We start from the raw sequence: 18,539 nt of genomic DNA, 5'->3' as shown, positions 1-18,539 counted from the left end.
TATTGGTGTTAAAAGTTGTTATGAACAAGATTCTGATAGCATCAAAATACTTTCAGAAATATATACACATTGAAACCTTAAATAGGCCTTCTGCTATTTGAGGCTTCAGAGGTCTGTCACCTATGACCCCTTGCTTTGTGTTCATACCACCTAATTGCACTCATACCAATATAAGGAATCTTACAACACCAGGTTATAGTCCAACTGTTTTATTTAAAAATCACAAGCTTTCGGAGGCGAAGGAGAAAGCCTCCGAAAGCTTGTGATTTTTAAATAAAACAGTTGGACTATAACCTGGTGTTGTAAGATTCCTTACATTTGTCAACCCCAGTCCATCACTGGCATCTCCACATCATACCAATATGTTGTTTTGCAGAGCCACCTTCTCTACCTTTTGTAAATGCTGTGTTTACCCTGAGAACTGTACTCTCCCATTTCCAGTCCTGCTGTTTCTGGTGTCGTATTACACCACTGCTGTAGCCCACGTGCACTCTTCCAGTGCTGGAGAGTTGTTTGCGCCAGCAGTAGGAATAATATTAGTCTCTCATTCTCCTTGCTGAACTGTACTACTGATAAAATTCCAAAGACCATCTGATGGGGAAACTGGGTGTAATTCTGATACTGATTATCTGAAATAGTTTTATTCCATAAATCTTTGTGGACTGAAACCACCACAACATACAGACAATTTCTGTTCCATCCTCCCCATATTTCCAAGACTGTACTTGTGGCATGATCAGTCATTTCCTCTCTTCCCCCCCACCCCTCAAAACAGTGAAATTAATCGTATTTTTCAGAAGTGGACGGGTGCTGAATGCAGCAAAGGGTCTCAATCTCTTCGCTTCATTCCAGCTCTGGGCTGCTGGTCACTGGGAGTTATCAGTGGGTGACATTTCAGAACAAGTTATTACAATAAAGATTTTAACTGATGATAACCTGGAGTAACCTGAGGAAGATCGGACCTGGGACATTGCACCTGTTCCCACGTACTCAATGTGGCCTCCTCACACTGAGCTCTTCTCCCTCAGGCGATTTCACTTATGGAAAATTATCTGAAGCATAACACTGTCAATTAAGAAAGTTCAAATCAGGGAGGCAAATAGCACAGAAAAACTCTTTCCACTGTGCCGGGGGAAAAAAAAATTAAGAGAAAGTAGCACTTGACTGTTGTGTTTACTTACACAACAATCATGAGTGCTTTTCATAAGTAATCCATTGGTTGTACAGTGTTTCTGGACATCTTGAGGACGTGATAAGGTGTTATATAAATCCCTCATTGCCTCCCCTAGATAAGATGGTGCGGTCAGACATTAGGGTACTTTAAACTGTAGTTGGATGCTGGAGTGGATGAGTTGGTGTGATAGAGAGATAAGCTCGATGGGCCAAATGGCCTTTTTTTCATTCTTCTGTTAAACAAGTAAAATATTAAAATTAATTCATTGGAATGCTTTGCAAGCTGTCAGTCGGCTGATTAATGCATGTAGCTCATTTTACAGTTAATTTTTACATTTTAATTTGTGGTACTGCTACTGTTGACACTTCCTATCATATCCACAGTTAATAAACTGGCCTGGGGCTTCGACTGTGGGTCATATGATCATCCCCAGTCCTTTTATTATCTATATTGTCTGCACATTAGATGCTTCAAATCTGATAAGGTTTAGTTTATTTTTAATGAGTTATTCTCACTTTCAACAGCCTTGCTGCACTCCCTGCAATCAAACTTCGAGTCACGGAAATACCAACACACTACACTCTAGTTAATTACAGACACCAAATTGAATTACTAAGTTTATTAACAACAATTTTAACAAGTGAAAGCCCATTTCAACACAGTGATCAGCAGTAACAGGTATACAGGCCATCATTTTAGCATGGCGGCGGAAACTCAGCGGGTGGGTAAATAATCACATGGGAAACCTGGAAATAATTTGAGCGGGTCGGATTGAGTGATCATAATGCAATTGAAGGCACATAATTTTACTTCCGGGTTTCACGTCTCTGAGCTGTGCAGCTGGCGCGCTGTGCACCCACATGATGTGATCTGAACGCCACTATTTAAAGGGCCAATGCAAAAATGGATTTTGAAGGAGAAAGGAGGCAACATTGAGATGGAAGGGCATAGAGCAAAGGCAGCACCTTGAGGTTCTACTGGCTGGTGTGCGAAGCAGGAGGGAGGTGCTGTACCCAGCTGATAGGAGGAAGAAACCTGCGTCTGCCACCAAGAAGGCATGGCTGGAGGTGGCAGAGGAAGTCAGCAGCAGGAGCACGGTGTCCAGGTCTTGGAGGCAGTGTAGGAAGCGTTTTAATGACCTAACCAGGTCAGGAAAAGTGAGTACCTTCGCTGATTTACCCACATCCTGTGTTGTTCAACATTCCCCCCCCCCCCCCCTCCCTGTCATTCTGTGTTGGCACGCCGACTCCATCACATAACTCCTCACACCCACTGAAGTTTCAGCAGCAATCATCCTTCATTTTCTATGCACTTCCACAACTGCCACTCACCCCAATCCTGATGCAATGTAATGTATCTGATAGTCACCCTCTGATGCATCTCTTTCATGTTCAGCCTGACCCAAAGCAACTCATTCATAGGGTGACTACGTCACCTTCAGTCACTCACAGGTCTGTTGTTTGTCCCCTTGTAGGAGAAGAGAGTACAAAACGCAAGGGAGAGGACCAGAAATGGAGATGGTCCATCACGTATAGTGGAGCTGACAGGTATGGAGGAGGCAGCAACGGAGCTAAGTTGGTCCGTTGCATGTCTGGAGAGATCGGCAACCTGCAGATGGTGGGTGACAGAACTTTAACATCTTTCACATACATGATGAATTGATTTTATCAATGATTGAATTGTTACAGACCTCAGTATAGTCATTGGAAAGATTGTCACTTTTCCGATGAATAATTAACATCGGTTCCTGTTGTGTTCCAGGGCCTTCACGCCTTCAAGAAGAATCTGCCGAGTGGAAGATAGCGATTCCTCAGAGGAGTTCATTCCTTCTGAGGGTGCACCGTCACAGCACATACAGCCATGCACTAATGCTGATACGTGCACTTCGGTGGGTCCTGTTAGACAGATAGTTGGGTTGTCACCTGGTGATTCACCACTCACAAGTATGCATGAGCAGACACTGGTAGCAGGGGCAGCTATGGAGAGTCTGCATCGGGTGGTGGGGGGGGGGGCGCACTCCTCTCCAAGCTCTGCTCAGCTGGACACAGATGCTGAACCCCGGGGGCCCTCGTTGAGAATGAGAATGATAGAGGTGCAGTTGCACCTTTGAGAGGTACTGTAAAACTCCACAACAGAGGAGAGGATGGAGGAGTCCAACTCCATCACTAGTGGATTGGTGGCGCAGGTAAGTGCGAGAATTTCTGCAATGGAGAGAGTGGCACCCTCCATTGAGCTTCAAGGACAGCTCTCAAATGAGTCCACACAGGACATGATGACGGCCGTGCAGACTCTGGCTGCCAACATGTCTGCCACCATAAACAGGCTGACAGCCACTTTATCCATGGCCTTACAACGCTTACATCTGCTCACCAACCTGCTGTCCAGCAGAGTGGTGGGAGTGATGTGGCCGTGGCCCGGGAGAGGGATAGTGGCGAAAGGGGACATGGAAGTGGGAACTCCACTCAAAGCGCTCATACGTCTCACCCGTTGCCCACCCCTCAACCAATACCCGACATGCTGTCTCCTTTCCTGATGGCCGTGTCTGCCTCCCACAGGTGCAAGTGGAGCAGTCTTTGGCGGGACCCCAGGCTCCAAAACCCAGAGGTTGTCTAAGCGCATCTCAGCAGCCAGGGCAGGGATCAGAGCAACCTGCCACTACCTCTGCTGAAGCTACAGGGGATGCACCACATAGAAGCGATAGAAAGCGAAAGGCTAAGCAATTGTAGTTCATGAAGGGTATGCACAAGGGTGTGTGACAAGATGTCATGTTGTTCATTTCTATATTTTGTTTGTTATGGCACATTAAATTTAATCGTTATCACCACTGCCATGTCTTGACCATTATTGCGTCCTATGTGTGAATTCGCCCTTTCATTTACTGCATCATGAACTCCAGGATATGACAACACCTATTGGGCGGGTGTGCAATGGGTGTATGCATGGTTGAAGAATTGTTTTGTGCAACGGGATGGAGGTGGGGTGGGGGGATGAGGGTGGTAGAGGTTGTTCCAGGCGGCCTGAGTAGCTCAAAGTTTTCAATTTGCACATCTCGTTATGACAACCTGTTAGAGATGATGGAATCCCTGGCCTCACGGGCAGCAACATGCGCGGCTGCTCTGACGATGGGTTCCCCATCTTTATTTTCTTCCTTCTCCTCCTCCTCATCTTCTTGTTCAATGTTGCCGCCAGTTGAGGATGCTTGATGAGCACATTCGAGCTCCTCCACCTGTAGCCCTCTCTGCTGAGCAAGATGCAACATACGACGGTTATTCTGCACACCCTCGCTGGCGAGTACTGAAGGGCTCTCCCAGATCTATCCAGGCACCAGAAGCACATCTTCAGCATTCCTATGGCTTGCTCAATGACAGGCCTGGTGGTGATGTGGTTCTGGTTGTATCGCTGCTGTGCCTCGTTGATGGGGTTTCTCACAGGTGTCATGAGCCATGTCTGCAGGGGGTATCCCTTGTCACCAAGGAGCCAGCCCTTAAGTCTTTCTCCTGTGTGGAAGAGGTCCGGAATGTTGGACTCGCGCAAAATGAAGGAATCATGACAGCTGCCGGGGAACCTGGCACACTGCTGCAGAAACCTCTTCTGATGTTTGCATACCAGCTGTGCATTGATGGATTGATATCCCTTTAGGTTTATGAAGAGTCCTGGCTCACGTGCAGGTCCTCAGATTGCTGCATATGTGCAATCAATCGTGCCCTGCACCCATGGGAAGCCAGCCAGAGAGTTGAAACCTACTGCCCTCAGTCTGGCTGATGTCATCACGGGGAAAGTTGCCGTAGTTGGATACCCTGGCAAACAAGTCATCTGTCACCTGCCTCATACACTTATGTGCAGACGACTGATCCATCCTGATGGTGCCCTGGAAGGATCTGGAGGTGAAGAAATTGAGGGCACTGGTGACTTTAACCGCGATGGGCAATGCGTGGCCACCAGGCCCAGCCGGGAGCAGCTCTTCCTGAAGGAGGCTGCAGATGTCTTCCACCAACTGCCGACTCAATCTCAGCCTGCGAGAGGATTTGGAAGCTCAAGACGAGCCCTGCCATAGCTTTTAATTTACACAAAAAAATTAAATATAAATGCAAGCCTAGTTTTACTCCTATATATTCTAGATGATATTGCTGCTGTTGACACTTCCTGGCAGATTCCCAGTTATTGAAATGGCTGCCCTGTGACTTCAGCTGTGGGTCACATCCTCATTCTAGTCTTCTTTATTACGACTAAAACAAATGAAAAGGAAGGGAGTAGAGTGATAGTCAGAAATTATGCTTTCGGCACTACAGGTAAAGGGAAAACTAAAAGATGACCAGTAACTAAATTAGGAGAGAGAAATAAGAAATATGTGAGAAAAACAACACTACAGCAGAAGGACAGGTTAGGGTGTGTGGCCCAAATGAACGTTCTTTGTACAAACACACGGAGTATAAGGAACAAATTGAATGAATTGCAGCCGCAAATTCCACTTAGAGGGTCCGACATGGTAGCCATTACTGAGACATGGCTGCAAGACGGTCAGGACTGGGAACTGAATATACCAGGTTATAAGGTCTACAGGATGGATAGGGAAACTGGTAGAGGGAGAGGAGTAGCCTTAGTGATTAAGGATGAAATTACTTCAATGATAAGAGAGGATATAACGAGAGGTAGGCAGGCAGTGGAGACTTTATGGGTAGAATTAAGATATACAAAAGGATTTAATACTGTAGTGGGAGTTGTGTATTAGGCCCCTGATAGCAGCTGTGAATGTATAAATGCAGAGATTAGACAAGCATGTCGCAAAGGCAGAGTGGTTTTAATGGGAGATTTTAACTTTCATATTAATTGGGATAAGCAGATGAGCTCATGTCAGAAAGGTAGGGAATTTCTTGAGAGTGTTCAGTACAGCTTTCTGCAAAAATATATCCCAGAACCAACAAGGGGGCAGGCCATATTAGATTTAATTTTTTTTTTATTCGCTCATGGGTTGTGGGCGTCGCTGGCAAGGCCAGCATTTATTGCCCATCCCTAATTGCCCTTGAGAAGGTGGTGGTGAGCCGCCTTCTTGAACCGTTCCAGTCCGTGTGGTGGAGGTTCTCCTCAGCGCTGTTAGGAAGAGAGTTCCAGGACTTTAACCCAGTGACAATGAAGGAACGACGATATATTTCCAAGTCGGAATGGTGTGTGACTTGCAAGGGAAATTGCAGGTGGTGTTGTTTCCATGTGCCTGCTGCTCTTGCCCTTCTAGGTGGTAGAGGTTGCGGGTTTGGGAGGTACTGTTGAAGAAGCCTTGGCAAGTTGCTGCAGTGCATCCTGTAGATGGCACACACTGCAACCATGGTGCGCTGGTGGTGAAGGGAGTGAATGTTTTGGGTGGTGGATAGGGTACCAATTAAGCGGGCTGTTTTGTCCTGGGTGGTGTCGAGCTTCTTGAGTGTTGTTGGAGCTGCACTTATCCAGGCAAGTAGAGAGTATTACATCACATCCTGATTTATGCCTTGTAAATGGTGGAAAGGCTTTGGGGAGTCAGGAGGTGAGTCACTGGCTGCAGAATACCCAGCCTCTGACCTGCTCTTGTAGCCACAGTGTTTATGTGGCTGGTCCAGTTAAGTTTCTGGTCAACGGTGACCCCCAGGATGTTGATGGTGGAGGATTCGGTGATGGTAGTGGCAGTACAGTGATATACAGTCAGGAGGGAGTGGCCCTGGGAGTCCTCAACATTGACTCTGGACCCCATGAAATCTCATGGCATCAGGTCAAACATGGGCAAGGAAACCTCCTGCTGATTACCACCTACCATCCTCCCTCAGCTGATGAATCAGTCCTCCTCCATGTTGAGCACCACTTGGAGGAAGCACTGAGGGTAGCAAAGGCACAAAATGTACTCTGGGTGGGGGACTTCAATGTCCATCACCAAGAGTGGCTCGGCAGCACCACTACTGACCGAGCTGGCCGAGTCCTGAAGGACATAGCTGCCAGACTGGGCCTGCGGCAGGTGGTGAGCGAACCAACACGAGGGAAAAACTTACTTGACCTCGTCCTCACCAATGTCGCAAATGCATCTGTCCTTGACAGTATTGGTAGGAGTGACCACCGCACAGTCCTCGTGGAGATGAAGTCCCGTCTTCACACTGAGGACACCATCCACCGTGTTGTGTGGCACTACCACCGTGCTAAATGGGATAGATTTAGAACAGATCTAGCAGCTCAAAACTGGGCATCCATGAGGCACTGTGGGCCATCAGCAACAGCAGAATTGTATTCCAGCACAATCTGTAACCTCATGGCCCGGCATATTCCTCACTCTACCATTACCAACAAGCCAGGGGATCAACCCTGGTTCAATGAGGAGTGTCGAAGAGCATGCCAGGAGCAGCACCAGGCGTACCTAAAAATGAGTTGCCAACCTGATGAAGCTACAACTCAGGACTACATGCATGCTAAACAGTGGCAGCAACATGCTATAGTTAGAGCTAAGCGATTCCACAACCAACGGATCAGATCAAAGCTCTGCAGTCCTGCCACATCCAGTCGTGAATGGTGGTGGACAATTAAACAACTAACGGGAGGAGAAGGCTCTGCAAACATCCCCATTCTCAATGATGGCGGAGTCCAGCACGTGAGTGCAAAAGACAAGGCTGAAGTGTTTGCAACTATCTTCAGCCAGAAGAGTCTATAATTAAGGATAAAGTGACTGAACACCTTGAAAATTTTCAGCTGATCAGGGAGAGCCAGCAAGGATTTATAAAGGGTAGGTCATGCCTGACGAACCTGATTGAATTTTTTGAAGAGGTGACTGAAGAAATGGACAGGGGAATATCTATGGATGTTGCTTATCTGGACTTCCAGAAGGCATTCGATAAAGTCCCTCATAAGAAACTGTTAGCTGAAGTTGAAGCTCGTGGAATTAAGGGCAAATTATTGACCTGGTTAAGAAATTGCCTGAGCGGCAGGAGACAGAGAGTAGGGATAATGGGCAGGTACTCAAATTGGCAGGATGTGACTAGTGGTGCTCCACAGGGATCTGTGTTGGGGCCTCAACTATTCACTGTATTTGTTAACGACTTAGATGACGGGATAGAGAGCCAGAAAGCCACATATCCAAATTTGCGGATGACACAAAGGCAGCATTGTTACCAGTGTAGATGGAAGCATAAAATTACAGAGAGATATTAATAGTGAATGAGCAAAACTGCGGCAAATGGATGTCAATGTCGGCAAGTGTGAGGTCATCCATTTTGGACCTAAAAAGGATAGATCAGAGTACTTTCTAAATAGTGAAAAGCTCGAAACAGTGGAGGTCTAAAGAGACTTAGGGGTCCATGTACATAGATCATAAAAATGTCATGGACAGGTACAGAAAATAATCAAAAAGGCCAATGGAATGCAAGGGGGTAGAAGTTATGCTACAGTTATACAAAGCCCTGGTTAGACCATACTTGGAGTACTGTGTTCAGTTCTGGGCACTTTAGGAAGGATATATTGGCCTTGGAGGGAGTGCAGTGTAGATTTACTAGAATGATACCTGGACTCCAAGGGTTAAATTACGAGGAGAGATTACACAAACTAGGGTCGTATTCCTTGGAATTTAGAAAATTAAGGGGTAATTTGAGCGAAGTTTTCAAGATATTAAGGGGAACTGATAGGGTTGATAGAGAGAAACTATTTCCGCTGGTTGGGGAGTCAAGGACTAGGGGACATTGCCTAAAAATTAGAGCCAGGCCTTTCAGGAGTGAAATCAGGAAACATTTCTACGCATAACAGGACAGTGGTAGGAAAGGGTCTTGGCTCAGAAGATCAGGAAGTAGAATCAGTATGGGTGGAAATAAGAAATAACAAGCGGCAGAAAACACCGGTGGGGAGTATTTTAAAGGCCCCCTAATAGTAGCAATACCGTTGGACAGAGCATTAATCAAGATATAATAGGAGCTTGTAACAAAGGTAATGCAGCAATCATGGGGAACTTTAATCTTTATATAGACTGGGCAAATCAAATTGGCAAAGGTAGTTTGGAAGACGAGTTCATGGAATGCATTTGAGATGGTTTCCTAGAGCAGTACGTCATGGAACCAACCAGGGAACAGGCTATTTTAGATCTTGTATTATGCAATGAGACAGGGTTAATTAGTAATCTCACAGTAAGAGATCCTCTGGGGAAGAGTGATCATAATATGATAAAATTTCACATTGAGTTTGAGAGTGACGTACTTAAGTCAGAAACTAGAGTCTTAAACTTAAATACAGCCAATTACATAGGTATGAGGGGCGAGTTGGCTAAGGTAGATTGGGAAATCAAATTAAAGGGTATAACGGTTGAAAAGCAATGGCAAACATTAAAAGAAATATTTCAATATTCTCAACAAATATACATTCCACTGAGAAATAAAAACTCCACGGGAAAAGTGATCCGCCCGTGGCTAACTAAAGAAGTTAAGGATAGTATTAGATTAAAAGAAGAGGCCTATAATGTTGCTAAGAAGAGTAGTAAGCCTGAGGATTGGAAGAGTTTTAGAAACCAGCAAAAGACGACCAAAAAATTGATAAAAAGAGAGAAAACAGAATATGAAAGTAAACTAGCAAGAAATATAAAAACAGATTGTAAGAGCTTCTACAAGTATGTAAAAAGGAGAGTATCAAAAGTAAAGGTTGGTCCCTTAGAGGCTGAGACAGGAGAAATGATAATGGGGAATCAGGAAATGGCGGATGCGTTAAACAAATATTTTGGGCCCGATATTAGTACATGCTACCGGTTGCGTTCCTGGCGGGGGGGCTCCGAAAATCGGGGAATCCCGGAGCAGGTCGGGAGCCCGGCTCCAACCCGCCCACTTCCGGGTTCCCCACAGACGCGCTGACGTGCGTGCGCAGCCCCCGCATGTGGGACTCCCGCAGGCAATTAAAGCCGGCGGGGTGCCACTTGACAGTATTTATTCTGCTATTTCAGGTCGTTAACAGACCTGATCAAGGGAATATTTCAGGAGGGGTGGGATTTTAGAAACAACTGGGACTGTTTCCTGTACTGGGGGAAACACTCCCAGTTGAAATGGACGTGTTGCAGCTTTCAGCCTGTGGCAGCTGCAAAGGTCCATTTGACAGGTGTGGGGGGAGACCCTCACTCATTGCAGGAGGCCACTCTGTCACTTTGGCCTCCACCACCCTCCTCCTAACAATAAAATTCACAAACTTGCACACTTACACCGGGGTCCAGACACATGTACCTACCTTGTGGACCCCCTCAGATGTGCATCTTCCGGATGGGGGCCGCCGTAGCTGCAGTCATGACCTTCTCGGAGGGCGAACAGCATCACCAGCCTCGCCGGCCACGCCGGCCACCTCTGACACGTGGAGCTCCACAACGCAGTGCTGTGATACATCCACCTGCACGGCAGGAGGGAGGGCAACCGCAGAGAGAGAAGCTTTGCAGAGGGCACTACCCTTGCCACAGGGTCCACAGACCGAGGCTCAGCTTTCTGGACCTCTCTGAGCAGCAGTGCACACGGAGGCTCAGAGTCACTCGACATGTAGTCGTGGACATCTGCAGTCTCCTTCATGCCGAGCTGCTCCCGGCTGGCCCAAGCACCATCTTCTTACCTGTCGCTGTCAAAGTCACCACTGCCCTCAACAACTTCTCCTCCGCACCCTTCCAGGGTGCCACCGGGGATATTGCCGACCTCTCTCAATCGTCTGCACAAAAGAGCCCTGCAAATACACCTACACCCACTCTGCAGTGACACAATGGGTGGCATCAGTTGTGTGATCCTCAGGAAAGGGCATTATTGCACAAACCAGACAAGATTCGCAAAGACGTGGCAGTAGTGGTGCCAATATAATATGTAATGTGAGTTGGTCAGAAATTAAATATAAGTAAAAACCATGACGAACCCTCAAACACCCTTGTGCATCCCCTTCATGCTCACAACACGTTTGCCTTACGCTTCCTACTGCACATATGTGATGCATGCCCTGTGGCTGCAGCACAGGTAGTGGCAGGTTGGGTGAGGCTGACCGTGAAAGAGATGCATGAGAGGGTGAGTATGAGATAGAGCCATGAGATTGTATGAGGATTGGGTTGAGTGATAGTGGTGGGGTGAGTACTGGCGAGGTGAGTAAGTGCAGGTAAGATGAGGATGAGCTTTGAATGGGTGTGAGGGGTGATGTGACAGAGTAGTGTTGGCAGTGCAGAAGGAGATGTGGGGTGGGGACGGTGATGTGGCAGACGGAGTGTAGGGGAATGAGTAAGTGTGCTCACTTTGGCTGACCTACTTAGGTCATTGCAGCGCCTCCTGCACTGTATGCAGGTGGGCGATATGTTGGTGGTGCTGGTGACCTCCTCTGCCACCTCGAGCCAGGCCTTCTTGGTGGCAGAGGCAGGCCGCTTCCTCCCGCCCGCCGGGGGGAAGATCTCTGTCCTCCCCCTCCTCCTCACCCCATCCAATGATACCTGGAGTGAGGCATCATTAACCTGGGAGCAACCTTCCCCCTGGGCTGCCGCATGCTGTAATTTTTCCTATTTGTTGCAGCATCAGTCAGTGGAGGACTGCCCCTTTAAATAGAGCTCCTCCAGCTGCCAAACCTTACTGCGCATGCGCAGTCCGCCCGACGCGCAGCTCAGCAGCGGGGAACCCGGATGACAATGTAAGTGGATCCAATTAGGCTGTCATCGCGCGCGGGGAATACTGATTTCACCGGCGCGTTACCCACGCACCCAATAGCTCCCCTAATATTGAGCCCTTTGTATCTGTCTTCACGGGAGAAGACCCAAAAAAATACCAGAAATACCAAGGGTCTAATGAGAGTGAGGAACTTAAAGTGATTAATATTAGGAGAGAAAAAGTACTTGAGAAACTGATTGGACTAAAAGCTGATAAATCCCCTGGACCTGATGGCTTACATCCGAGGGTTCTAAAAGTGGTGGCTGCAGAGATAGTGGATGCATTGGTTATGATCTTGCAAAATTCCCTGGATTCTAGGACGGTCCCAGTGGATTGGAATGTAGCAAATGAGACCCCGCTATTCAAGAAAGGAGGGAGAGAGAAAACAGGGAACTACAGGCCAGTTAGCCTGATGTCAATCGTCGGGAAAATGCTGGAATCCATTATTAAGGAAGTGGTAGCAGGGCACTTAGAAAATCATAACATGATTAGGCAGAGTCAACAAGGTTTTATGAAAGGGAAATCGTGTTTGACAAACCTATTGGAGTTTTTTGAGGATGTAACTAACAGGGGAACCAGTGGATGTACTATATTTGGATTTTCAAAAGGCATTCGATAAGGTGTCACATAAAAAGTTGTTACACAAGATAAGGACTCATGGGGTTGTGGATAACATATTAGCATGGATAGAGGATTGGTTAACGGACAGAAAACAGAGAGTAGGGATAAATGGGTCATTTTCATGCTGGCAGGCTGTAACTAGTGGGGTGTAATGTTTCCAAGTTTGCTGACGATACAAAGCTGGTGGGAAAGTAAGCTGTGAGGAGGAAACAAAGAGTCTGCAAAGGGATATAGACAGGTTAAGTGAGTGGACAAGAAGGTGGCAGATGGAGTATTTTGTGAGTAAATGTGAGGTTATTCACTTTGGTAGGAAGAATAGAAAAAAAGAATATTTTTTAAATGGTGAGAAACTATTAAATGTTGGTGTTCAGAGAGACTTGGGTGTCCCCGTACAAGAAACACAAAAAATTAGCATGTAGGTACAGTAAGCAATTAGGAAAGCAAATGGAATGTTAGCCTTTATTGCAAGGAGTTGGGGTACAAAAGTAAGGAATTCTTACTACAATTGTACAGGGCTTTGGTGAGACCTCACCTGGAGTATTGTGTATAGTTTTGGTCTCCTTATCTAAGGAAGGATATACTTGCCTTAGGGGCAGTGCAGCGAAGGTTCACTAGATTAATTCCTGAGATGAGAGGGTTGTCCTATGAGGTGAGGTTGAGTTGAGTGGGCCTCTACTCTCTAGAGTTTAGAAGAATGAGAGGTGATCTAATTGAAACATCAGATTATGAGGGGGCTTGTCAGGGTAGATGCGGAGAGGTTGTTTCCCATGGCTTAAGAGCCTAGAACTAGGGGGCATAGTCTCAGGATAAGGGATCGGCCATTTAAGACTGAGATGAGGAGGAATTTCTTCACTGAGGGTTGTGAATCTTTGGAATTCTCTACCCCAGGGGGCTGTGGATGCTCAGTCAAATATATTCAAGGTTGAGATGGACTCTAGGGGAATCATGGGATATGGGGATCGGGCAGGAAAGTGGAGTTGAGGTCAAAGATCAGCCATGATCTGATTGAATGGCGGAGCAGGCTCGCGGGCCATGTGGCCTACTCCTGCTCCTATTTCTTGTGTTCTTATGTTCATATGTTCATGAGTTCAGAGGGTGGTAGAAGTTTGGAACCCTGTTCCGCAAATGGCAGTTGATGCTACCTCAATTGTTAATTTTAAATCTGAGATTGATAGATTTTAGTTAACCAAAGGTATTAAGGGATATGGGGCTACGGCGGGTATATGGAGTTAGGTCACAGATTATCCGTGATCTCATTGAATGGGCGGAACAAGCTGAAAGGGCTAAATGGTCTACTCCTGTTCCTATGTACTGTATTATCCAGTCACTTAGCCGTACATGGATCTTGTCAACGGATGCCGTGTGGTTTTTGTGCTGTTGACAGCACTTGCAAATATAAAAGATCTGACCTTCATGCAGCCGATGGCAGTGTTGACCCATTTATTTGTGAATTCTTGCAATCTGCCCTGCTACAGACGTGAGCACACAATCTTCAGTGGAGTACTGAGGGGCTGCTACCTTGTTCGAGGGGTCGCTTTTGTATGGGAACATAAACCAAGGCAGTCTGCCTGCTCATGTGGATGTAGAAGATCCCATGCCATTATTTAAAGAAGAGCGGGGAGTTCTCCCAGTGTCCTGGCCAATATTCCTCCCTCAATAAATACCACCCTAGAAACAGGTTATCATTTATTTGCTGTTTATAGGACCTTGCTGTGCTCAAATTGGCGGATATGTTTCCCTACATAATAATAGTGACTGCACTTTAAAAGTGATCCATTGGTTTTAAAGTGCTTTGGGATGTCCTAAGGACGTCAAAGGTGCTATCTAAATGCAAGTTCTTCTCTTTCTCTCCTCTAAACAGAAGAACCAGTTTCTGTACATCCAGTCGGCTTCTGGCAAACCTGGAGGAGACTGGCATCAGAATTTAACTTTTAAAAAAATGGGAGAGTGACATAGGAAGGTCATTTTGACATCCTTCTCCCAGGGTCTGAACAGCAGCGAATTGTTATGTCAAAGTACCTTTACTTTACTGAAAATTGTTTTAATGTTTGCCTTTCAAATGGCATTGTCTATTGAAGTTTTGTTCTGTATGTCTTAGATGTCTACGAATGCCAGTTCGGAAAAGGAAGTGGACTTGACAAAATCTGGATGTGCTGGAATAATAACGCTAAATCGGCCAAAGGCCCTTAATGCTCTGAACCTTTCCATGATTAGATGGATCTACCCCCAGCTAAAGGTTTGTGTCGTTATTTAGGAAAATGCCACTGATATTAAAATGGAGGGTGTGCAGTATCTGGTTTTAAAATGGGAGGTTTAAAGTATCTGTTACTGTGTCTTGGACTGGGTGGAATATCAATACATTTACTGCTTTAGTAGTCTGTTCATATTATAAATACATTGAATGCATCAACCTTCCGCTCTGCTCCAAACCCAAGCAGACAGTGGATACATTCAGGCAATTTGTTGATTTTGCACGAGCAGTACTGCCTTCAAACAACTGTGTTGAACTATTATATAAACCTCTTTTCCAACACTATTTAAATAAAAGTTGCATTTCTGGCTGTTTATGCATTTGGGTTGAGTGTCACTTCTGTTTATTTGATTTATAGCCCAGGAAGAACTTTGGCATATCTTCCCCTCTAAATGTCCTCTGGTAACCGTTACAGCCACTTCCCTGAAATGTTGCTTTGAGGACACGTGAGCTGCTGGCCTAACTGCAGTGATATGACATCTCTGCAAACTGATTCGGTGGCCCCTTTTCAACTTTCTTTGCTTCCCCCCAGACTTCTGCCTCTTCACCCCTTCCCCTCCCCCCCCGCCCCCAATTTTCTCTTCTGTTGGGATATGGCTGTTGCCATTACTCTGGTGCATTATTCAAATGGCCCTTCTTCACATGTGGGCCTAACCACCATGAATATTGGCAGGATGTTCAGCAAGGGGGTGGATTACAGCTTAGTCCCATTCGGTGCTCCCCAATATGTGCATATGCCCTTTCCCAGCACGAGTCGCTGAACAATGATCAGGAACTGGATCCCCAGGTGTTTTTTTTACCTCCCTAGGTCAGGGGCAAATTGTAGTGCCCTACCATGTGTTGATTTAATTTGAGGAACGAATGCTTCGATTGTGCACTTTTCTCCACAATGAGATTGTTTAAAATTCAGTGTTGGGATTTTCTTCTCACTGTGTTCTATAATATTATGTTGAGAATGTCTCTACCGCAAAATATAAGCAAAATGGAAAAATCCTAATTTTGTATAATTTTCATATGTGAAAAAGAACTTATCGGAAGATGGACACTTTATTAGTAGACCCAAGCTCAAATCTCCTGACTTTTGATGGCACTACGTGTTGGCAATTAAATTGGAAACAAGAGAGGAAAATATGTATTATTTGATGTTAAAAGATGGTCTGAAGTTGTAGATATAAATTGTACAATACCCACAATTTGTCATTCATTTCTAAATTGCTTTTAGCACACACGTGGGCAGAAGTAATTGAGCAATAATGGAAATGTGATGCTAAACATATCTGACTTTATGTAATAGCTTTAGTTAGAGTGGTGACGTGATATGATTGGTTTGTCAGTAACGGTACACATCTACCCGACAGATATGGGGATGTCAAAGACAGCGAATACATATCAATTCAGAAAACCTACAGTTTTGATCTGTATTATCAGTTTGAGAGTCTTGTTTCTAGCAATATATAAAGGTTACGCATTTCATGGTGGCGTAAATTGAAGCTGTTTCAAATGCTTTTTAAATACTACATACATAAATCATACAGTGGATGGAATTAAAGCCTTATTTCTTTGGTCGGGAACACTGCTGTTTGAAAAGAGTCTTGGAGGAATGGTACATATTGTACACAGTGATGCATATGGGTGGCATCACTTAACCAAAGAAGTACTTCTGGCTTGTGTTTCCTTCAGATTTGCCTTATTAATTAACTCCTACTTGTGAAGATTTTCTGTATTGCAAGGCTGTGTCTCTCCCTAGCTTCTCTCTCATCTCCCCCCATGTCATCTTGTCTATGGAACCCAATTCCTGCTCTTTTGACCCCATTCCCATTAAACTGCTGACCACCCAACTTGCTTTCCTGGCCTTCACGTTAGCTGACATTGTAAATTGTTCCCACTCCGCAGGTACTATCCTCCTCCCTTTCAAAACTGCCATGCTCACCCCTCCTCAAAAAGCTCACTGTTGACCCCTCTGTCCTTGCCGCTCCATCTCCAATATCCCTTTCCAGTCCAAAATCCTTTAAGGTGTTGTCACCTCCCAAATTGTGACCATCTCTCCTGTTACTCCCTGTTTAAGTCTCTCCAATCAGGTTTTCACCCGTCCCACAGCACTGATATGGTCTTAACCAGAGTCATGAACAATATTCTCTGTGAATGCAACAGTGTTGCATTATCCCTCATTGATCTCTCTGCAGCAACCTTTGACACAGTCAACCACACAATCCTGCTCCAAAGCCTCTCTTCTGTTATCCAGCTCGCTGGGACTGCCCTCCCCTGGTTACACTCTTAACTATCCGATCGAATGATCGAACCCAGAGAATCTCCAGCAACGGCTTCTCTTCCCACCCCGCACTGTTACCTTTGAAGTCCCCCTCTTTTCCTTCATCTGCATGCTGCTTCTTGGCGACATAATTCATAGATCTCTCGACACCTTCACTGACTCTGTGTTGTCCGACATTCAGTCTTGGTCTTCAAACTTCATACCCTGGCTGCCAATTCTGTCCCCCTCCTGGCCACTTTCTCAGGCTGAACCAGTCTTTTTGTGTGTCCTTTTTGACTTAGAACTGAGTTGTTGACCCTACATCCTCTCCACCAGAAAGCCTACCTACTTCCACCTCCATAACATCGCCAACCTTTACCCCTACCTCTGTTCATCTGCTGCTCAAGCCCTCGTCCTTGACTTTGTCATCTCCAGAATTGATTATTGCAACACTTTCCTTGCATAGAAACATAGAAAATATGAGCAGGAGTAGGCCATTCGGCCCTTCAAGCCTGCTCCGCCATTCAGTATGATCATGGCTGATACCATATTCCCGCTCTCTCCCCATACCCCTTGATGCCTTCTGTGTCTAGAAATCTATCTATTTCCTCCTTAAATATATTCAGTGACTTGGCCCCCACAGCCTTCTGTGGTAGAGAATTCCACAGGTTCAGCATCCTATGAGTGAAGAAATTTCTCCTCATCTCAGTCCTAAATGTCCTACCCCATCTCCTGAGACTGTGACCCCTCGTTCTAGACCCCCCCCCAGCCATGGGAAACATCCTCCTTGCATCCAATCTGTCTAGCCATGTCAGAATTTTATACGTTTCAATGCGATCCCCTCTCATTCTTCTAAACTCAAGTGAATACAGGCCTAGTCCACCCAATCTCTCCTCATACGACAGTCCTGCCATCCCAGGAATCAGTCTGGTGAACCTTCGCTGCACTCCCTCTATGGCAAGTATATCCTTCCTTAGATAAGGAGACCAAAACTGCACACAATACTCCAGGTGTGGTCTCACCAAGGCCTGTATAACTGCAGTAAGACATCCTTGCTCCTGTACTCAAATCCTCTTGCAATGAAAGCCAACATACCATTTGCCTTCTTAACTGCTTGCTGCACCTGCATGTTTGCTTTCAGTGACTGATGTACAAGGACACCCGGGTCCCTTTGTACATCAACATTTCCCAATCTATCACCATTTAAATAATACTTTGCCTTTCTGTTTTTCCTTCCGAAGTGGGTAATTTCATATTTACCCACGTTATACTGCATCTGCCATGTATTTGCCCACTCACTCAACTTGTCTAAATCGCCTTGAAGCCTCTTTGCATCCTCCTCACAACTCACAATCCCACCTAGTTTTGTGTCGTGAGCAAACTTGGAAATATTACATTTGGTTCCCTCATCCAAATCATTGAGATATATTGTAAATAGTTGGGGCCCAAGCATTGATCCCTGTAGTACCCCACTAGTCACCACCTGCCACCCCAAAAAAGACCCATTTATTCCTACTCTCTGTTTCTTGTCTGTTAACCAATTTTCAATCCATGCCAGTATATTACCCCCAATCCCGTGTGCTTTAATTTTGCGCACTAACCTCTTATGTGGGA

The 18,539-nt window shown here is 45.7% G+C and overlaps 2 protein-coding genes across 3 annotated transcripts in view; one reads left to right on the top strand and one right to left on the bottom strand.

Moving 5' to 3' along the window:
- The window catches only part of hibch (3-hydroxyisobutyryl-CoA hydrolase), a 140,442-nt gene that overhangs the window by 19,877 nt on the left and 102,026 nt on the right, over nt 1-18,539 (top strand). For both annotated transcript variants that reach the window (XM_067987736.1, XM_067987737.1), the window contains one exon: nt 14,525-14,662. In XM_067987736.1, the coding sequence (XP_067843837.1) occupies nt 14,525-14,662 (138 nt within the window). The remainder of the gene's footprint in view (nt 1-14,524; nt 14,663-18,539) is intronic.
- LOC137323794 (inositol polyphosphate 1-phosphatase-like) overlaps nt 1-18,539 on the bottom strand; it is a 139,195-nt gene that overhangs the window by 73,654 nt on the left and 47,002 nt on the right. The gene's annotated exons all lie outside the window — the stretch shown is intronic.

Source organism: Heptranchias perlo, chromosome 7 (genome assembly GCF_035084215.1).
Source record: "Heptranchias perlo isolate sHepPer1 chromosome 7, sHepPer1.hap1, whole genome shotgun sequence".
Classification (NCBI taxonomy): Eukaryota; Metazoa; Chordata; class Chondrichthyes; order Hexanchiformes; family Hexanchidae; genus Heptranchias; species Heptranchias perlo.
The sequence above is the reverse complement of the archived record's forward strand: the minus strand, read 5'-3'. Positions and strand labels throughout refer to the sequence as shown.